Source organism: Pectinophora gossypiella, chromosome 21, assembly GCF_024362695.1.
Source record: "Pectinophora gossypiella chromosome 21, ilPecGoss1.1, whole genome shotgun sequence".
NCBI lineage: Eukaryota > Metazoa > Arthropoda > Insecta > Lepidoptera > Gelechiidae > Pectinophora > Pectinophora gossypiella.
Genome location: NC_065424.1, coordinates 1,684,215 through 1,707,907, shown reverse-complemented (window position 1 = coordinate 1,707,907; position 23,693 = coordinate 1,684,215). Strand labels below are relative to the sequence as shown.

General features: G+C 39.2%; 1 protein-coding gene and 1 non-coding gene across 2 annotated transcripts; both read right to left on the bottom strand.

The window, feature by feature from the left end:
- Positions 1-361: 361 nt before the first annotated feature.
- LOC126376500 (uncharacterized) lies at positions 362-23,424 on the bottom strand. The gene is made up of 20 exons (XM_050023931.1): positions 23,031-23,424; positions 22,725-22,906; positions 21,999-22,077; positions 21,519-21,749; positions 20,143-20,282; positions 18,802-18,928; positions 17,496-17,604; positions 15,607-15,723; positions 14,911-15,014; positions 13,220-13,336; positions 12,347-12,472; positions 12,010-12,117; positions 10,434-10,586; positions 8,583-8,678; positions 7,265-7,371; positions 5,742-5,889; positions 4,732-4,833; positions 3,059-3,190; positions 2,093-2,246; positions 362-588 (listed from the first exon to the last, which is right to left on the bottom strand). The coding sequence occupies exons 1-19, from the start codon at positions 23,175-23,177 to the stop codon at positions 2,106-2,108; spliced, it is 2,466 nt and encodes an 821-aa protein (XP_049879888.1). The 5' UTR covers positions 23,178-23,424; the 3' UTR covers positions 362-588; positions 2,093-2,105.
- On the bottom strand, positions 6,237-6,307 carry Trnag-gcc (transfer RNA glycine (anticodon GCC)). The gene has a single exon. It is a non-coding gene; the product is annotated as a tRNA-Gly (tRNA).
- Positions 23,425-23,693: the final 269 nt, after the last annotated feature.

Genomic DNA, 23,693 nt, shown 5'->3' with positions numbered 1-23,693 from the left:
AGACGGAACTGTCACCAGAAAAGTGTTGTTATGGATACGATCCGTAAAGTCCCTGACATTATAAGAACTGCAGTCTTGCAGACAAGACACCATCACAAAACATAAGCTTACGACTATATCCCAATTGGGGTAGTCAGAGTCACCTACATCGCAAGATGAACTAAGTACCCACACCTCACCGAGCTTAGCCGTTTCGCCGTCTATAACGGACAGGAAATATTTACAAAATCCTTGCTGCTTATCATTGGTTTTATGCCACTTTCGATCCCGCCCACTCGAATAGAGATAGCGTGAACATGAAACTAGATAAGTAGTCAAACGATCAATAGCTAAATAAAACTCGAGATTTGTAAATCTATCACATTATATTTCAAGTCAAGGAGATGTTAAAATAATCTATACAATATCAAATTTAATCTAATACAGCATCATAACACATAATTGCTACATTCATATACTAAATATGAAACATTTCGTGTAAAAATAATAAAATCTACCATGATGATCGGAAGGCGCATTTCATTGCAGTATAAATAACTTACTTCAAATTCAGCCTGAGATATTTCAGTCATATGTTGTGAAGTTTATCTGTGAAAAAGAAAACAAAACATATTTAAAATCCATTTCAGTCAAGTACGTAGCAAGTAAGTAATGGGTTCTGTAGGTAATTATTTAGTTTAGAAAATACTTTTTCACGAAAAATTCTAAGGTCTACTCTGTTAAATGGATAATAAAACATTACTTATTTTATTTTAACTACTTGTAAATAGTATCAGGGGGACCGACAGCATCGTCCGCGCGGCGTCGGCGCAAGAACATACGGTTGGACGTTCGCGCAGGCCGCGACGGACACTGGTGTCTGCCATATGACATCTCGGAAAATAATAAGTAAATCGTCGTTTCTGTAAGGCGCCCGTAATTTTTGAGTTATTTCCTGACAATATTTGCGAAAAAACTCCTCAACGATTTTTGGATAATTCTCGATTTATTAGTGATGCGTCAGGGGAAAGTATGCTGTCAGACACATGGTGTCCGTTATGGCACTCAACGTGTTAACATATAAGCTCACGACTGTATGCCAGTTGCGGTAGCCACAAGTACCAACATCCATCGAGCTTTCTATTAGACCAACGTAAATGGTGAGCCGTATCGCCGTCTATGATGGTCGAGCCAACTGACGAAAAATAAGTTGTAAGTTTGTCGCAAAAGAGTTCCTTGAAAGCTACGCTAAACAACTTGAACGACAGCAGATGTAAATACAGAATAAGGTTCCAAATTGAAAATCGCAGTAATTCTTCCGAGGTGAAGCATAATTCATACATGCATTAGGTTCATCTTGTATTCATAAATTCAAGCATTCGTTTCATTGCCATTCATTATTCTACCATTGTGTAAAACTGGGGCCTGTTTCATAAAAATTACAATTGTAAATTACAACGACAATTTGGTGTTCATTACGTAGCTAATATGAAACTGCAAAATATTCGTGATTACACACTCCGCAATGTACATCAACAGACCCCTGGTTGTCTTTGTGTCGTTATTTTTTACTTACAACCAAGCATACATACAAGCGCTTAAGTAGTAATGAATAAGCAGGTATTTGAATTGCTCGATTGTAGGGTTTTGCTATTAGCCATAAAAATAACACCACTAGCCCGCAGTAGAGCTGCTCCGCTGCGGGTTGATGGAGGTGTTTTTACGCCGGGACCAACGGCTTAACGCGCCCTCCGAAGCACGGCATCATCTTATTTTTTCAGACAATTAGGTGAAAAGTCCTTACACAACAAAGGACAGTCTCACAAAGTGATTTCGACAGTGTATCCATCGGGAATCGAACCCGGAACTCCAGATAGTGAGCCTTACGCTCTAACCACTAGACTACGGGGGCTGTTAATATTATACTAATATTGAATTATCAAAACATAACATAAACAGCCTACATACGTCCCACTGCTGGGCACAGGCCTCCCCTCAATCAATCGGAGGTGGTATGGAGCATACTCCACCACGCTGCTCCAATGCGGGTTGTTGGAGGTGTTTTTATGGCTACAAAATGGATTAAATTATCGTGTGTTGTGTATATAAGTACCAATGTCACGTCGCTAGCTGGGCGCGACGGAGGCGCTTTTGCTCATGAGCTGCGCGACCATCTCCTGCACGCGCTTCATCTCTTCCAGCTGCTTCGTCACCTGGTATATCCTGTTCTCACGCTCCAGCACCGTCTTCTCTAGTTGTTTTATCGTCTGTGGAACATAAACCAATGATTATTTATAACTACTTTAAATTTTTACTCAATAGGGGGACAGAATAGGCCAAAGAAAAAAAACTAGCCTTTTTTAACGTGACTTGTTGTAGATTTACCGGAAATGGTAACAACTACTTGGCCGGACAAATGGGGAGCGCTGAAGGCTCTGACCCGGTACAAAATTTAAGACAACAGCCCTGAGGGTGCTCAGTAGGGCGGGAACCTCCGGTTAGGGCATCACCTGAGAGGATTATGTTTGAAAGACTTAATCGACCCTAGTAGGCGTTGAATAAGGGAAATCGTCGACCAAGCTGGCAGGGTCATTATCGGGGCCCTGAAGTGTTTGTTGTCGCGAGCTGATTAGCCGCCTCTATCGCCAGAGTCAAGGTAAGCTCAAAAGTGACAGCTAACATTTCAAGGTTAGCCCAGCTGACGTCATCCCGCCCTGTGTTGCCATTTCGTAAAAAATAAATTACCGACCAATGTTTTTATTTTACTTTGCAAGGAAATTTTGAACTTTTAGTAAACGATTTACCTACAGTTTAAATGATTTTTATATATATGAGAAGTAATAGTAATCAAATACATGAGTCACTAATTCACTTAATTTTCAATAATTAAATTTACGTCCTTGGAATGTTGGAGATACCAATTGAATGGTAACACTTACGTCATCAAAGGGCTAGCAATGGCGGCTTGTCGTAGGATTGAGCAAAGCTGGTTTTCTTATACCATGGCTAGAGTAATCGGGTCGTATCAGAGTTACACTGGAGAGGTCACGGGTATAATAATTTCGTTAGTAATATTTACCGCATCCCTATGTTCTATGTCCCGCCGCAAGCCGGCCTCTGTGGCGGCGCACTCTTCGAGCCGCTTGTCTCGCTGTTTCACTCGCTCCTCGAACTTTATCAGCACGCCCGCCAACTCGTTGTTTTTACTCGTCTGAAACAATTGAATGATTAGCCCCAATGCCTTACACCGTTATTATTATTATTATTTTGACGTGACTTATTGTAGATTTGCGGCAGATGGCATTAACTACTTGGCCGGACAAATGGGGAACGCTGAAGGCTCTCACCCGGTACAACGTTTTAGACAACAGGCCTGAGGGTGCCCAGTTGGGCGCGAACCTCGGCTCAGGGCGTCGTCTGAGGAAAAAATATTTGAAAGAATTAATCGACCCTAGTGGGTCGATAGCGATAAACGCTGATTGAGGGAGCTTACACCGTTACAATTGGGTAGTTGCCTAATAAATAATGAAATTCTGATTACTGAATAAAGACAGATCTAAAGGTGGCAAAAAACGTTCGTGCTTTTTATACAAATTCCATAGTAATTTCATATAGACTACGATTAGTCTACTTTTTACAGTTTCTAGACTTATACAATACAAATACACTTTATTGCACCGACATACATACATACATACATAAACTCACGCCCGTAATCCCTAATGGGGTGGGCAGAGCCACAAGTAATCAAAGACAACTTGCAGCCACTGTTGATACGATGTCGTAAGCTGGATATGATGAACCTTATGGTGGTAACCTTATGGTGAACCTTATGGTGCACCAACATAAAAATAAATAATTACAAAAAGACACTTAACTAAGTACATGGCAAATGGCGGCCTTTTCGCTTAAAGCGCGATCCGACCGCGATCTATTTTACATTCTACATTTGACTATTATTATATCCCAGTTTGGATGCAAATGTCCTTATTATTTTTTTATTTAATGGCCTGGTTGCCCGACCTTTAAGCCGTATTTGTATGATTTTGTACACTACATACATACATAAAATCAAGCCTATTTCCCGTTGGGGTAGGTCTATACCACGTATTTACACTTACCATGACCCTAACACACCACTGCGTGACTATTATAGCATGTTTGCTGAGCATAGGGTCAACGATTTTTTCGCCGTACTGCGAAACCTCCTTCGAACAGAGAGCATGTGCGTCCCCGAACAAGACAGTAGTATCTATATACATACATACATACATACATAAACTCACGCCCGTAATCCCTAATGGGGTGGGCAGAGCCACAAGTAATCAAAGACAACTTGCAGCCACTGTTGATACGAAGTCCAAAGATGGATATGATGAACCTTATGGTGATAAGGGATCAGCCTATCGCCCATAACATTAGTCCATCATGTTAGAGGACACAATCCCTCTGTCGGTTTTTACGACATGCCCGGGAAGAGAAGCAGCTGAACGTGTTCTATGTTTTTTATATGCTCCCAGAACAGCATAGAAGTATCTATATACTACGGTTTTTATATACATGTCACGAATTTTGAGAAGATTATTTATATGTGACATAATGTCCTGTTGACATGTATAACCCATTTAATTTATTTTATTGTATTTTATTTTATTGTATTGAAAACTAATTTATAATTTGTAATGCTATGGGACTAGTACCTGAAATAAACGATAAATAAATAAATAAATTATGTACTTATGTATAAATTACCTGTTGTTCGAGTTTCTTCTGCAATGATTTAAGTTCGGCGTCGGCCTGCCGTAACCGGTCCTCGGCTTCTCGTTCCCGCGCCTTCATTTCACTCTCCATATTCTGAAAACAAAAAATTGACATAAATGGCATATATACGTCCCACTGAAGGCAAAAAAAACTAAACATAAAACGCCTGTTCATCATTGGGTACTTCCCTGAGTCAAAATAAATTATTAAATGTTAATTACATACTATATTACTCAAAAACATTATATTTTAAACATCTATTTAATTTATAACAGAAGCTCACAACTATATCCCCATTGAGGTAGCCAGAAGTATATCTATCGCAAGATGAAGAACTAAAGAACTAAGACCCACACCTCACCGAATTCTGTCAGATTTAATTTATTTAAAAAAAAATTAGAAGTTCGATATTTTATCTCGGTTTTCTATGACGTCAAGGTGTCAATTCATTCCCAATTCTCATACAAATTCCAAGGTAATTTATTTTTATGACGTTTCGTAAAACGTAACTGATTTTGGGCATCTGTGTCCAAACTAAAACAGATTCTAAGCATAGTTTTCAAGCATGGATTTGTTTTATTTTTGTGCGTTGCATTTAGGACAACTTAATGTTTTTATTATTATTTTTTATGATTTTGGTTTGTTTTTCTTTTTTTTGTTAATTATTTTTGATCATGGTGTTCCTTTTATTTGTGTATTGATTTCCGTGTGGTTTCTGTCCTGTGTTGAATGTAATGTACCTGTAATGTACCTGTCTGTCTGTGTCTGTGTAATAAATGTTTCTTTCTTTCTATCAAATTATTCTATGTGGTCTTTGGACCCCCTTTCTTTTATTTATTTATTCATTACAAAAGATATTATACAATTCCTACACTATGACACTGAAACCCATAATGGGTTTAAGATTTATCTGGCGGATAGATCTATCAGGCGCTTATCCAGCAGATAGAATACCAGCAAGTAGTAAAACATTCCGCAATGATCCTGGCGGTAGTACTTACGGAGATCTGCGCTCGGAACTCCTTCTGCAGGTTTTCCTTCTGGTTCTCCTTGTCGACGCGCTCGGCGGCTATTTTGACGCGGAACCCGCGCACCGTCGCCTCCGCGTCTTCCAGCTGTTTGTGCAGCTGGTCTATGGTCTTTTTATGCCTGTAAGTTATTTAATTAGTTAGAACCGTGGGATTAAAAATTTAAAAGGACACATGGGTAATTCATCTAAAAAAACAATATTACAATTTGACTTGCAGTCCTGCCTACCCCGATAAGAGGAATATTAAGCTTAAGTTTCTTTAAATACGTAATATTTATACTATCTTATACGACTATAACATTATAATATTACAATAATTGGCAGGTTTCCAATTACTTTAGTCAAAATTAATAACAAAATATCCAAATTATTATTGAACAATTTATTACTAAATAAACTATTAAATAAATGCAAAAACACACATAAAAATAAAACTTATAAAAAAAATAAAACTCAAAAAGTATCATGCATCGGCCGGGAATCGAACCCGGGCCGCCCGCGTGGCAGGCGAGCATTCTACCACTGAACCACCGATGCTTCTGACCGATAGATTGAATTTAGCCTACGCAACATATTTTGCGAAGTAAAAGTAGGTCATACTTGATAAAAAACGACGAATGAAGTTAGTAGATAGCATCGACATGTTTTTAGAACGTAAAAATAGAATGATCATATTTACCAACAACAGATGGCAATAAGATATTTGTTTAGATTTTTGCTAGGTTTTTGCTGTTTGCACGATTAGACATGAAAATTATTGTGATATAGAAATCGACTAGCATGCAATGCATAATCAATCATATTGTTTATTTGAGAACGCTATAGCATAGAATAAAGAAGAATACTAATAATACTGAATATGAACAGTTTCCCATTTGCATTTTTTTTCCTTTAGTTTTCAACAATACTTATTTTTGTTTTATATGTATACGTTATATATTTAACTCTTATGTTTATTAAGAAGATTTATGCCTGTTTTATACTTATGTATTTATATAATAACACCTAGATATATACGTTTTATTGTTGTAATTGTGAATGCCATGTGTACGGTCACGAGTACTAATATGTATACATTTTGAAACCATGTCACATTAGCTTGTTTGACAAATTAAACCGTATTTGTCAAACAATTCATATCGGGAGCTAGAATTACCTCACCCCCTCTGGGTCTTTAGTCTTAAACGGCAGTAAGCTATAATAATAATATAATAATAATTATTATTATTTATTGACCTTACAAAAAATACATTTTTGAAGGCTCTGACCCCCAAACCAGGCTAAGAACCTGTATTTCAAGAGTCAGTGGCTTCTCCCATTTAAATATACAAAACAGAAAGTAAAAAAAAAGCTGCTAAGGAGTAAGGGAGAGAGCGCGTGGACTGTCTATCTCGCTCGTTTCAACGGCAAATTTACTAATATGGCGGGGGACCTCAGAGCCCCCTCTGAGGTCCCCCTGTTTTACGTAGTATATTAGTTACTCCACGTGCATACTTCTCGTTCTGCATCTGCGTGTTGTAGAGCACATCGTGCTGCGCCGAGTTGGCGGCCTGCACCATCGCCAGCGAGTGCTGCAGCCCCGCCATCTGGTCTGTGGCGCCCTGGGAACATTATACATGTTTTATGGGGCTGTAGGCTACGTGTGTCATCGACGCGAGTCATACCTACCTGATTCAACATTTTATATATAGCTATAAAAGGAATTACGTTTTTAATAAACAGTCTAGTTATTGGTACGGTCACGAGCATTAATAAAAATATGTATACACTTTGGTACCATGTCACATTAACTTTTTTAACAAATTGAACTGTAAGTCTCACTAAATGTCAAATATGTTAGTGCGACAGAGTCCTAAAGTGGGTACATTATATTGCTCATGACTGTACAACGTATTCGTCATTTCATCTCCTTAACACACGAGACAACAATAGTTAAATTGTTTACAAAACAGTGGTGTACAAGAGGGCTCCTACATTATTATAATTAAATCAAATCAAATATACTTTATTACACACACATTACATACAAACATTTAGCAACAGTACAAATGGGCAGGCTTCTTGTTCTGAAGCAATTTCTTCCAAGCAACCACTACCAGGAATCAGCCCTAAACAAACTTAGATGCTGGACGTTGCAACAACAATGGTTAATATAATTACTACAGTGATTATTTATACAAATACATATGCGACGGAAAATTGCACTTAATATCAACTCAGAATCATGGTCTGAATCATCCCTCAAAGTTTTCGTTACTTTATTTTTATTTTATTTTATTCGGGGAGCTTACAGCGTTATTTACACAATGAAAACCTTAATAATAAATAAAGGCTAATTACAAGCTACCACAGATAGAGAAAAGACAGTTAACGGAGATGAGAATACCACATAATAATTATGTAAACAAAATAAAAAATATAAAACAAAACCAAAAACAAAACATAAGCAAACCTAAAAAGTAAAACAAAACAAAACACAATATAAGTACCTAAACAAAATAAAATACCTAACTAGGAGCTGCAATGACCACTGGCAAGCAATGATTTAATAGATCTACTGCTACTGCAAAACAGATCACACTCAGCATTGATGCTATTAAATAAACTCATGCACCGAGGCAGATAGCTATTGCTTCTGTAGTTCGTGCGACAACGAGGAACGTGAAGCAAGCGATTGCGACGTAGTTGTCTATTTGGTACCTGTAACTTGATACTGCAGAGGAGATTACGACGTCACTAACACCCTGTGTATTACGCTTCTATTACAATGTGATAGCCTAAGGATTTGTTCTATAGATCTTAAATTATTTACCTGCAGCGCAACAGAATGCGAGTGTAGCCTCTGCTCGAGACAGGTGATCTTATAGCTGTATAGCTCCATGACGCTTGACGTAGCGATGTCCGATATCTGTGGTAAGCAAACATTAATTAATTTATTTACATTTCACGACTTTTGTATGTATGTATGTATGTATGTACAGTTCAGAAGCGCCAATGCGCCGTGAAACTTTAAATATAACCAATAATATAATTAAACATAAAATATGAAACTTAGGTGTAAACAATCTTTTAAGGGGCAATGTATACGTTTTTACAATAAGATTCCCATTGACATTCAGAATTTGCCTTTCAACTGTTTTAAGACAGTAGTTAAACAAAAACTTTACAAAAAAGGTTATTATAAAGTTAGTGATTATTTAGAAGATATGAATGCATGGGATTAACTGTCTGAGAACCGATATTAGGCAGCTAAATTACTCAATTGTATACCAATATTTTATGTTTATTTTTATTTTTTTAAAGAACGTCTAGGGCCCTGTGCCGAGGTTTTTCTTGCAGCTTCTTTTCCCCGGCTATACAGGTTGTGAGAAGCTGCAGTAGTTTTAGGCGGATGAGACGTTCGTTATGTAAAATTGACGATTCAAAGTGTAACTATGTTACCTACTGAATAAAGATATTTTTGAATTTGAATTTGAATTTGAACAATATAACAAACCGCTGTGTATTATAGAAATAGGCGCGATGTTATGTATATAAATGTGTCGTGTACACTTTGGTACCATGTCACATTAACTTTTTTCACAAAATGAACTGTAAGTCTCACTAAAAGTGGTTACATTATATTGCTCATGACTGTACTAGGTTCAAGATAAATTATGAAATTCTGATCACAAAATAAACCGTTTTTCTATTTAACTTATTTGTAAATTTAAATCAAGAAAAACGTAACTATAAGTCCGACATTTTACCACATTACGTCACAGTGTGCTTTTTCATACAAATTCCATAGTAATTTTGTATTTTGACGTTTAGTAAAAAGTAACTTCCGTTGGGAATAGGCGCTGCATGCTGAGATACAGGGTTCACCTAGTTCGGATGCAGAGGCTTATGAAATTTACTTCTTCTATCGTGTGGGTTGTGAGGTGAATTACCAACCTCATCAACCCTGGTCAGGGTTACTATTGAGCCGCCAAAGGCCCCTGACTCATACAACGACTACGTACTTACATCCGTAAGTAGTAACCGGGACCAACGGCTTAACGTGCCTTCTGAAGCACGGACGGTCTTACTTTCGGACAATCAGGTGATCAGCCTGTAATGTCCTAATCAAACTGGGGACCACAAAGTAATTTTTGTGATATATCCCCACCGGGAATCGAACCCAAGACCTCCGGATCGTGAGCCCAACGCTCAACTTCTGGACCACGGAGGCGAAATGAAATTTACTTAAAAATGTATATTTAGCCTAAGAAATTTGGTAATGCACTGTACCTAGTTTTTTGTGGAAATAAACGTTATTATTATTTGTATGTCGTTTCTATATCTCGGGACTATGGAGTCCCGGACTTTTGGAAGGCGTGCGTGGGGCCGAAGCCAACACGTAGAGGCCCCTTAAGACAATTTAATCTAAATGTGGTGTGACAACAACCGGCGATTATCCCTGTATACACTATGGGAGTGCATCCAAAGTGAATCACCGGTTCGTGTAGGACTATTGCAGATTATGGGAACAAAGGGAACTGGGCTATTGGGTTGGGGGTTAGTGGACCGGATACTGGGGCTATGGGGGACTATGGCGCCTGCTCGACCAATTATTATTATTATATTATTGTAACTGATTCGACTAGTTGGAAACTAGGCTATTGTATGTGAGTGGGCGCACCTTGTTGTTGTGCAGCGCGTCGTGCAGCCGCGTGACGAGCGCGTCGATGGCGTGCTCCTGCGCGGGCGTGAGGCGCGGCGCCACCCAGCCCGCCTCGCCGCCGCCGCGGGCCTCCGAGCCCGCCTCCGACAGCTGCAGGCTCTCGCCGAACACCTGCGGACGACGGGCCATTCCTTAATAGGGTAGATTACTGGGGCAAACTTAATTTATAAAAGAGACTGGTTATTTCTGCCCCAGGCCCGGCGCGAAAGAAACGTATCTCATAATGTTCGTAAAATTAGGTAAATTAAATCTAAAAAATCCCTAATAATGGAAAAATACTGGTAATAATGGATTTTATTGTTTTCTTACTAAAATAACAAATAAAAAAACATGACGAAAAAAACGTAAGAAATAAAATGTTGCGCCTTAACAAGAACATTAGGCAAATTCAGTATGTTCGCCAAATATTTCATTGATGCGGACTTTTTAGATTTACTTTACCTAATTTTACGAAAATTATGAGATACGTGTCATTCGCGCCGGGCCTGGGTTAATTTTGTATGGGCCGTGACCAGTCTTCTTTCAACAAGAAATAAAAGCTTGTAAAAACATCGAAAATTTTAAATTAAAGATTTCAATTTTTTATCATCTTAAAGGACAATGACCGTAACTGTATCAGACCCGTCCCTCTCTTCCAACAGATACTTTATATGTGTAAGTTTCATTAGTGTCTATAAGAAGACTATCAACTAGTTTTAGCTTCAAAATCCATGATGGTTTTAGAAATATCAACTCGCTAAGACGCTTCGAATGAGACGTCTGGAATCTGTTAGACGCTATTTAGACGTGTAGGTCTAGCTAAGTTGAAGGCAGTGGCGGCCCTAGCAGAATATTTAGGTGGTGCGACACCTCAAAGTGGCACCCTTCAGCCCCTTAAAATAAAAAAATGTTGTTTACGGCCACCAGGTATAAGCAATCTAACCCAATGAAGTTAGTTGGCGGCCAGGGTGCACCAGTCTTGGTTGATTTTGACGAAACTCCCCCCACCCACTCTTTGGCGAACCACCCCCCTCCTTTTTCGGCGAACCTCCCCCCTCCTTTTTCGGCGACCCCCTCCCTTTTCGGCTACCCCCCCCCCTTTCGGCTAACCCCCCCCCCTTTTTCGGCTACCCCCCCCCCCCTTTTTTTTTCGGCGAACCTCCCCCCACCCCCTTTTTCGGCGAAACTCCCCCCCTTTTTTTCAGTGAAAGTCAAAGTCAAAGTATTTATTGCACACCATATGGTAAACAGTTGTTATAAATATTATAGTACCACATATGGACCCGGGAGGGTATAGCAAAAACAAACAAAAATATCAAGGAACTACATTAGGCCAGAAATACAAAAAATAATAATACTAATAAGTACTTAACATTAAACAAACTTAATCTAAAAATAACTGTGAAAATCTCCCCCCTTTTTCGGCCCCGGTGCGGTGGCACACCCCGCACCGTCCTAGGGCCGCCGCTGGTTAGGCCTAAAACTGTGGCGAATACATTGGCTCAAGAACACCTCCGCTAAATCACATACCCCCTATGTTTTGTTTTATACGTACCTGGTTCATTTGATCAGATGGAAAATAGTGATGTTTGACTAGCTGTAGGATCTGCCGCCGCCGCGCCGCGTTGCTGCTCGTCAGACCCGCACATAGCAGCTTGCGCACCTGAATATGACATACTTTATATGTATCATTTTATATAATTTATAGTTCATGTAACTAACAACACTCGTGGATAGATTATCAAGTCATATTATGGGAATTATTGAAGAAAAAGATAAAAAATACATTTATACAACAAAGTTAAGTTAACTGTGTAATACGGTTTAATTTGTGAAAAAAGTCAATGTGACATGGTTTCAAAGTGTATACATGTTAGTACCCGCGGCCGTACCTGGTGGTGCGCCAGCAGGCGGTTGAGCGCGTGCTCCCAGTCCCGCGCGTGCGGCGCCAGCTGCAGCGCCACGCGGCAGCCCAGCGCCACGCCCGCCTGCGCCTGCTCCATGCCCACCGCGCCGTTCTGTACAATACGTTGCTTAATATCAACATAGCATTAGCATACAACTCTCTCTCTTTCCCTCTCTCTCCTCCCCTCTTTCTCTCTCTCTCTCTTTTCCTCTCTCCCTCTCTCTTTCCCTCTCTCCGCCCCGCAACAATTCGTATCCGGCGCCGACGTCAGGCGGAACAGCAGAGGATATGATAATTAGTAGTTGATACAATATTTTAATGTATAAATGAAAAAGAGGTATATGACGGACAATTATTTATAAACAAAAACGTATTATTGATTGTTACCTGTAGGGTTAACAAGGCCACATCGAAGCAATTCATCTATCAAAGCAATATTGCTATTTGTCATTTGTTTGCATTGCGCACTTACTTTTATATGCGCAAATGTCAAATAGCAATATTGCTTTTTTTGGATGAATTGCTTCGATCAGATGGACAGGCAGTCGCTTTTGGAAAAAAAGCCGGTCCTGTCAAATCTTCAGGTTAGGTAAGCGGACCCTGTGAAAAAACGGGATAATGCTAGGGAGATGATGATTATGAGATGAATTGCTTCGAAGTGGCCTTTTTAACCCTTTCACGGGCAGAGACTATGGGTCATTGATGGTTCATAATAGATAGTATGACACCTTGGAATCGGAACGTCATTAGACGTTCTGTCCTTGAAAGTGTTAAGCGCCCGGTTGTGTGTGCCAATAAAGAAATAAATATCTATGATCCAAAGAGATTTGGGTTATGCATGTTATACATAACAAGTTACCTGTGAAGTGTAATGCAGGACGTTATATAGCGTGTCCTCGAAGGCGTCCGGCGTCACCTCGGCGACCACACGCGACACCGTCTCAGCTGACTCGCACAGCGCGCCCACTGCTTGCAACTGTGTACAAAAATGAGTGGTGTAAGAGAAATAGTAGTACAGTCATGAGCAATATAATGTACCCACTTTAGGAATCTGTCGCACTAACATATTTGACATTTAGTGAGACTTACAGTTCAATTTGTCAAAAAAAGTTAATGTGACATGATACCAAAGTGTATACATATTAATACTCGTGACCGAACAAGAGGGCTCCTACATAATTGTATTAAATCAAATCAAACATACTTTATTGCACACACACAAAATATACAAACGTTTAGCAACAGTACAAATGGCCAAGCTTCTTGCTCTGAAGCAATTTCTTCCAAGCAACCACTACCAGGAATCAGCCATGACCGTACCAGTTCACTATCATTAATAGGCTAGTCAAATCAGTTACTTTTTACTAAACGTCAAAACACGAAATTACCATGGAATTTGTATGGAAATGCACACTGTGACGTCATAGAAAAACGTGATAAAATGTCGGACATATTATTACGTTTTTCTTGATTCAAATTCATAATATAAAAAGAAAATGATTTTCGTTAGTTGTAGGGCTGTCTTTATTTAGTAATCAGAATTTCATAATTTGTCTTGAACTTAATACACGACCCAATTTAAGAGCCACGCTCTTGCGAAGCATTCTCCATACTACTCTTTTAGGGAAAAATATGGCTGTGGTTTCACCCAACCAGTATTACCACTTAACAAAAATAAAATAATACTAAATTGATTTCGGATTTCTTATCATTTCTTCACAGCAATGCCACCTTATGAAGTAAAATAAGTAATAATTAAGTGGAATAATGCTGGAGTTCGTTTTTTCGCGGGTGACCAAAGGACACTAAACTGTCGCCGATGGTCACCTGGGTGATATCACCCGGGTACCATAGTGGAATAGGCCGTTCGTTTTCACATAAACACACCCCGGACATTCATAATAGTATAAAACGTAAGTGTGAGCGAGACAGACAATCCGTGTGCGCTACTCAGCTACTCACTCTTAACGGTTATGGCCATTTAAAACTAGAGTAAGACCCAGAAGGGGTGAGGTCGGCGCCGATACGAATTGGTGCGGGGCAGAGTGTGTTATCCGTTATACGTAGTATTCTTCTATGACATAAGTTCGGAACTTTTCTAAAATAGGCAGATAAATAGGTCTTTTTTATTTATAATATATTAAAATATGATGATATTTAACTACTTATTGGTGCTAATTCCTATAGACACCATCTAATTTTAATTTAAGTTATATACCTGTCATTTTCTTATCCGCCGAAAAGGAAAGGGACGGGTAATCGACAGGCGTTAAATTTATGGAACACACGTCAATATTAGGCAGGAATTTTAAAAACCCTCCCAAATTTTTATATTGGGCAATAACCCGACAAAATTAGGTTGACAGCACCCGTTGAGATACCTATTTTATTCGCCCGGGTTATTCATTCATTTTAATATTGAAGAAAGAAGAAAGAAAGTGTATATATTAACAATTGTCAATCACCCGTACCTTTCCTTTTCGGCGGATAAGAAAATTACAGGTATAACTTAAAATTAGGTGTCTGCAGGAATCGGGGCCATCATCATACCCACTGCAGTCCCGCCTTGCCGGGTTCCAGGGACGGTGGTACAAGTAACCCGGGCAGTCCATCACTGATCGCCGAAAACACTTCCACGGGCAAGCGACCCTCCTCTGAAACAACACAATACCGTCGCATTAAAAAAAACCCTCAATAACAACCCTGACACCAGGCTTGATGAGGTTGGTAATTCACCTGACAACCCACACGATAGAAGATTAACAAAATGTTCTATAATACTTTATTTATTTATAATACTAATCTAATGAAAAATGTAATAATATGTGCGACACTTTGTCACGTTTGTAGAGACATAGGGTACCATTGAGTGGTGAGCCGTATTACCGTCTCGTCATCAGCCCATTAACGTCCCCACTGCTGGGGCACGGGCCTTCCCTATGGATGGATAGGGAGATCGGGCCTTAAACCATCACGCGGGCCCAGTGCGGATTGATGGTTATTAACGACTGCTAATGCAGCCGGGATCAACGGTTTAACGTGCCTTCCGAAGCACGGAGGAGCTCGAGATAAAAACTTTCTTTTGTGGTCACCCATCCTATGACCGGCCTTTGCGAATGTTGCTTAACTTCAACAATCGCAGACCGAGCGCGTTTACTGCTGCGCCACTGTCTATAATGATAATAATAATAAGGGGGGTTAAAAAGGACACATCGAATCAATGCAAGAAGTTTTAAGAAGTGGTACCTTTGTACTGCGAGACGATGGCGGCGAACAACTCCAACGATTCCGGTAGACAGATGTTACTCGCCTTCATGCACAGACATACTAGTTGGCAGTGGTGGCACCGCAGTGAGTATAGATCTGTAAATAACAAATTCAAAATTCAAAAATATCTTTATTTAGTAGGTAACATAGTTACACTTTGAATCGTCAATTTTTACATAACGAACTTCCCTCATTCAGCGCTTATCGCTATCGACCCACTAGGGTCGATTAATTCTTTCAAATATTTTTCCTCTCAGACGACGCCCTGAGCCGAGGTTCGCGCCCAACTGGGCACCCTCAGGCCTGTTGTCTTAAACGTTGTACCGGGTGAGAGCCTTCAGCGCTCCCCACTTGTCCGGCCAAGTAGTTAATGCCATCTGCGGCAAATCTACAATAAGTCACGTCACAAAAAAAAGCCTAAAACTACTGCAGCTTCTCACAACCTGTATAGCCGGGGAAAAGAAGCTGCAAGAAAAACCACGGCACAGGGCCCTAGACGTTCTTTAAAAAAAAATAAACATAAAATAGTGTCATTAAGTGACAACAATTTAAGAGATAATTTAAATCGAAAATTCTGACTCGGACGGGGCTTGAACCCGCAGCTCCGCCGGGACGAGCGTGTTAACCATTACCCCCATCGAGTCCTCCTCCCGTCCATGCGAAATTATCTATGTATCATCATTAAGCCGATGCCAGCGTCATCTATCTGGAATATTGAGTACTATTACTTTAGACTACAATGAAATCCATAATTGTTTTTACGCGAGAGGAGCTGATGAACCGGCGTGCGTGTATGAAGCGATTGATGAACGTGGAGAAAGCAAGAGAAGTGTGTCAGGATCGAAGCAAATGGAATTCTATAGTCTCTGCTTACCCCGGTGGGAAATAGGCGTGAGTTTATGTATGTATGTAGGAGCTGATGAATCCCACCGAAAATGCTGTCCAAGTGGCAAAATACTGGGTTGAAAGATTTTGAATGCCATCGAAACGACAAGAAGTAAAATCCAGAGGGGGTGAGGTAAATCTAGCTCGGCGCCCGATACGAATTGGTGCGGGGCGGAATTGCCGTGCTTTATTCTTACATTACTCTATGGCGCAACTTGATAATGCAAACTTGTTAAAATTGTTCAGAATCAGAATCATTTATTCAACATAATTATCATGGATAAACTTGTTGAAGGTCAATGTAACATTTTTGAATTTACGTCATTTCGCAAGGTGTTATGGCTGAGGAGAAGAAATGACAAGAAACTGCAACAGCAACACATCTTTTAAATCAATGAGGGTACATTACAAGTTATTTAATAACTAGAGGAACACATTCAATACCAGACATTTTTATCATTTAGGTAATCATTAATCTTATAATAGGCTTTTTTACATAAAGTAAGATTCACGTGAGCTTTAAATTTGTTCTCTGACAAATTTAAAATATTATCTGGTATTTTATTGTAAAAACGTATACATAACCCCAAAAAAGATGAATTTAATTTACTTAATCTAGAAATCTAGTTCATAAAAAATGTAAGTATAATGTATGTATGTGTGTGTAAATGTAATGTAATGTATGTGTATAGCAGCAGTGTATATATAAAAGTATATATATACATTATACAAACAAAAATAAACAAACAAACAAAAAATAATATATATACATATATATAGTATTAATATAGTTTGTTTTCATTTACGGTGAATGCTGTGTACGCATGTAACTGGCATGCATAATATACCAAGTCTTTTTATTTATAGTGCTGTCTGTAAAAGTTTCATATGTATTGCTGTGTGTGTACCTAAATAAATAAATAATAAACAAACGACACAACAAAGAAATTGTATTTTTACAGATAATACGACTATTTATTTACCTAAATTGACGAGAACAGTGAGAAATTTGAGCACATTCCGCAGACAGTTCACTTGGGTCTCCGGTTCACCCATTTCATCTGGAGCAGACTGACATAGCGCCTCCACTTCCTGCAACACACCAATGCATTTATTAGAGTGGGCTTCCACCGAGAGAGACATACGGAAATCACCCAATCACTGCGCGGTAGAGACTGAAAGAGCGTCTCAGTATACCACGACATTCTTGGAACGATAAACAGGGGATGTAAAAGGGCCATATAAAAGCATTGCCTCTAAAAAGCAATCCTGCAACTTAGCGTTTGTGCAAATAAATTTGTCTTCTCTCGTGTGGGTTGAGAGGTGGATTACCAACCTCATCAACCCTGGTGTCAGGGCTCCTGACATGGCTCATGTAACGACTACTTACTTACATCAGTAAGTAGTAACCGAGACCAACGGCTTAACGTGCATTCCGAAGCACGGATCATCTTACTATTTGGACTATCAGGTGATCACCCTGTAATGTCCTAACACAAATTGATTTCTGTGATATGTCCCCACCGGGATTCGAACCCGGGACCCCTCTAGTGAGGTGCGTAGATAGTACCCACATATGCTACAAAAATGGTTTATTGCATCTATACTCCGCTGCGAATGAATGTATAGCTAAGTTAGCGTCAAATTTCCGTCATTTTTTTGTGTGACGCGGTTTATTTACGACACTTATATATCAATGAGTTTTTTTTATTTTTTTATTTGGGGAGCTTACAGCTAAATTTACAAAGTTACATACTAACTTAATATCTAAAAGCCATTAACAAGCTTCCACAGATTGAAAGAAAACACAATTTACATTAAATTACGTTTCTAAGACCATATGGAAAAAACGTTAAAAATAGAAATATCTAAACAATAGAGGAAACAAAGTCTCTAACAAGTGCTTTTTAGCACCTTGAATGCTGCCAGCAAATAGGTCCCATTCAAGTTATGACCAAGCGTATTAAATAATATGGAACATCTCAGTAAAAAGAATGTTTATGTTAAAATTAAAACGACGACTTAAAATTAAATTTAAGCTTCTCATTTGTTTTTAAATTTAGTGTCTACAATTGTATAAATGCAAGGTACAACAACGCTGTGTCACCCGGGGGGGGGGGGGGGGGGGGGGGGGGCGATGACCTATAATACAGGTTTCCACCTAGCATAGGCATCGGCCCTCCACAACGAGATGCTGTACTCTTAACTATAAGTCAATTGTTACTGTATTTGTCTTTTTGTGGATTCTAATAATAAACTTTACTTTACTTTATGTAAATGTGGTGGTACCTTGAGCGACTCTTTGAGCGCGGTGCTGAAGTTCTGGTAGTTGAGTACCATGTTGCGCAGGTTGGTGTCGGTGCACAGGTCGTGGAGGAATGTGTACGCGTGCAGCAGCTGGGTCTCGTCTTTATCACTGCAAACATAGAGAACTTTTTACATTGGCACGGTCTCAAAATGGATCTTTTGGGATTTACGAAGACATATCATTCTTTTTTTTTGTCTATCAAATGACATTCTTGTACTTCCTTATAAGACACGAAGAAGAGAGAAAGGGGAAGACCTAGAAGAGCTTAGATGGAACAGGGTAAAGAGTAGACGATGACATGTCTATGTTTTCTATTCGCTCCAGCATAGAAACTAGAGAAATCGAGGTCCTGAGTGTTTGATATCGCGGGCTGATTGGCCATCTCAATGGCAAGAGTAATCGGGTCGTCAGGATCGAATCGGATTATTATCATTCGCATTAGTGATCCACCCTAGACCATATCGTCACTTACCATCAGGTGAGATTGTGGCGAAACACGAGGCTATATAGGGTGTTAGCGACACTGTAACGAAAACTTTGAGGGGGATGATTCAGACCATGATTCTGAGTAGTTATCAAGTGGAATTTTCCGTCGCAAAATTATAGAAGTGAAAATAACATAACACATAACTGAATCATCCCCCTCACTATTTGTTACGATGTCACTAACACCCTGTATTATTTAAAAGTAAAACTTCACAGTAAACCCTACTAACTATGAGAGGAAAATAATATTTTGTACTAACATGACATGATGGTGATGTGAAGGTTAGTGTTTTGATGACGACTGGAAGAAGCCTAGTGGTGTATCAGGATCGTAGTACGTGGAATTCAGTAGTCTCTACTACCCCAACGGGAAGTAGGCGACCCCAACGGGAAGTAGGTGTGAGCTTATCAAATAGGAGTACATACTTCACTACATACATACTTACATAAGTATGTACACCCATGTGGGTCAATACAAGATCATTCCAGCTGGTACCATAGTCACTTTTATTTATTATTTATTTTCTTATAAAAACAATGTTACAAACACTGGAATACAGACTTCGGTAAACCTGCAAAAGTTTGTCTCGATGCCTGCTCCTCGCAACGCGTCACATAAACCCCAAACCCCAAGTCAAAGTTTAAGTCTTCCATTTCAAATATGTTCAAATTTAAATACTAAGAAGTTAATGTTTTAAACCTAATGAAGATTTTATGGTTTTATGGCATGCCAGGACAAACCCAAGACGGTTTATTGGTATGTCTGCATTATTCCATTTATATGTACATTTTTTTGGTTAAATAAAAAAAAAAAAAAAAAAAATGTATCTACTAACATGACCGCTTTGTGGAAGGTTCGCATGGTACAGCAGAGGTAACTGTGCACGTCAGGCTGTCGCGTGGCAGCAGCGCCGCGTGTGGCGCCCGAGAGACACAGCAGCAGGCGACATACTTCCACTCCGCCGTACCCACCCTCCTGATACAAAAAGTAGGTAAACAATGGCCCCGATTCCTGCAGACACCGCCTAATTTTATTTTAAGTTATATCCGTCGAAAAGGAAAGGGACGGATGATTCACAGCTCTTAATTTTAGGAAGAATGAGTAAATGAATGAATAACCCGGCGAATCAAAAGGTACGTCGCTGGTATGCAATCCGTTTGACGTGCTGTCTACTTAACTGTGTCGGGTTATTGACGGATGTAAAATTTATAGACGGTTGTTTTAGATTTGTGCTTAAAATTGACGTGTGTTCCATAAATTTTATGCTTGTCGATTACCCGTCCCTTTCCTTTTCGGCGGATAAGAAAATGACAGATATAACTTAAAATAAAATTAGATGGTATTTACAGGAATTAGCACCAATGTTGGTAAATGATAACATGTTAGTCTGGCTTCCATGGTCTGAACAGTAAAAGGCCTTCTTCTTCTATCATGTGGGTTGTGAGGTGACTCACCAACCTCATCAACCCTGGTGTCAGGGTTATTATTGAGCCCCCAAAGGCCCCAGACATGGCTCTTGTAACAACTACTTGAGCTGAAGCAGGTGATCAGCATGTAATGTCCTAAACAAACTAGGGATCGTAAAGTGATTTTTGTGATATGTCCCCACCGGGATTCGAACCTGAGGCCTCCGGATCGTGAGCCCAACGCTCAACCACTGGACCACGGAGGCGTAACAGGCCTGACAGACTTTTTATGAAATGTCAAAACGAAAATTTTCTAAGAAATTTGTATGGAAATACTGTCGTGGGACATCATCAATAGTGGTCAAAGCTTATGCTTGTTGTTACTTAATTCGAAATAACATTCGAAAATAAATCAAAGAGAAAAATGAGGCTTTTTTATCATGGGTGGCTTTCTATTTCTAAACAAAGGCCTGCTCAGTAAATAAATAAAGATTTCAAGTGTCTAATCTTCAAAGAATTCAAAAATTATTTACAGGACAGAGCGGCAATGCCCAGATATAGACTGACCCACAGTAAAAAAAATACATACATAAACTCATGCCCGGAATCCGTAATGATGTGGGCAGAGCCACAAATAATCAAAGACACCTTGCAGCCACTGTTGATATGATGTCCTAAGCTGGATATGATGAACCTTATGGAGATAAGGGATCAACCTAATGCCCTTAACATTACTCCATCATGATAGAAAGAAAGTAAGACTATAGACAGTACAGTAGGGCAAATGTTTAAGTAAAATGCTTACCTTCAAATTTATAAGATGCACAACAAATTCCTTAGTGTCTACAGTTCTCATTAGAGCATAGATAGCAGGCAGATTCCCGTAGCACACATTCACAAGAACTGTGAGGGATTTGTGCCCTATAATGCGGTGCTGTGGTTCTACCATTGGGTGCATTATGAACTCCGTCAGCTGTTTCATCAGACCGGCAAGGTAGGATTCTTGCCAGCTAATTTTAATGTTGTAGGATATGTCCTGTGGACAGAAAAAGCATTTTTAGTACTGTAGTCTGGTTAAAAGTATGCTTACAAAAAATGGTTTCAAAGTTAAGCCAGAAAAACACGAAAAAAGAAGCTTGTTAAAAATACAAACTAAAAAACATTGATATTTTAAATATTCAACATTTATTCTATAATATTCTATGATTTATTACATTATGTGTAAAAGAAAAATGTTTATATTATATTTTATATGATCCGTTGGAGTTTGTTTTTGAATACTTACTTGCATTACTGACAATAGTTTGATCTTCTTATCATTGGAGATAACATCTGATAGTAGTCTTGCTAGTATAGGCATGAACCTAGAAGAATTTAAATACACATGATACATACTTTTAGTAGGTACTTCAAGCAGATAAAATCTGTTTCTTGTGTTTTTTTTTTTTTGTATGTTTCTTTTGTTTATTGTGTACAAATAAATAAATAAAAAAAAGTTCCATTTTGCACTTTTAGGATTGGAAACATACTCCATCACACTGCTTCAATGTGAACAGTGGCAGCCCTAGGGTGGTGCAAGCGGTGCGACCGCACTGGGCGCCGTTATAGGGGGGGCGCCAAAATCAACAAGACTGGTCCACCCTGGCTAGCAGCCCCATATCTAGAGGGGAGCAACTGGGTTTTGTATTTTATGGTGCTGAGGGGCCCCACTTTTAGGTTTCGCACCACCTAAATATTTTGCTAGGGCCACCACTGAATGTGAATATTCCTCTATAAAATATTACTTATCTATCACCTTTCACACAATTAGACATAAAGAAGAGATATTATAATCTCCTACAATAATAAACACATTAAATCAGTATTTAAAAGAAGGCCTGTGCTCAGCAGTGGAAAACACAACAGACAGAGTAGTATGACTACAGATAAACAACTTAAACTTACTACCTATAGTATCATAACTGGTACAAAATTTATATGATTGATATTTCATACATAATGCCCAACTTACTTGTATGTATGTGTAAGTGCGTGTCTTGCGCTGGGTTCTATAGACGCGCGAGCCAGAACTGCGACACCAGCCCAGTGGGGACCCCTGCCATCGCACATCACACGCCACAATGAGCTGAAGAACGCACATACTTCCGACCGCCCCGGAGAAAATATAGACAGGTCACATGATGATGCTATTAGCTGGAAAGTCAGCAAGAAAACAATTTGTAACCCAAAAATAACATTCAAAAACAGACTTCATACCCAGAGAAAGTACCAGGAGGACATGACTTTTATATGGTACTCACCCTAAAATATTACTCACCCCTAAATAACGAGTCATTAAATTCACAGCAGAATCACTGTGAGTAGCCTCAAACTCACGAGCTGCATTCACAAAAGCTTTCAAATGAGCAAATTTTCCTGCATCCGCAGTGTTATTATTCAAATTTTCAACACCATCCACTTCCATTTCGAATAGCTATAAACACAACTATTTTAGTAAACTTTTTCGTACAAGGTTGTTTCACAGAAGAAAATTACGCCAAAAGAATATCTTAGTATTCCAAAATGTCTACAAAAATAATCAAAAATTATAAAAATTGCAATTTAAATCGCGTGTAAAGTTTCAATTTCAACTGTTTTATAACGTCAAACAAAGACGTCAGACAGCATCGTGCACCATATTGAATGTTTATGAAATACTCAAATGTGATTGGTTGATTGCTAAATCATAAACTAAAGAACTTTTCTAACCCTAATACACATAGCGAAAAGACAAAATAATATTATAATCGATCGATTTAAATCAGTCCATGCATAGCGCGATGTCGTCAAATCTGCTGTCCTCGTCCTCTTGCATATGAATGCATACTAGATCGGGAGGACCAGCACGGCACAGCAAGCTACCCCAACCCATGGACTATCTACCCGAGCGATAGCAGCGTGAGTAGCGCAATGCGCGGCTACGTTAGCGGAGTGAGGTATC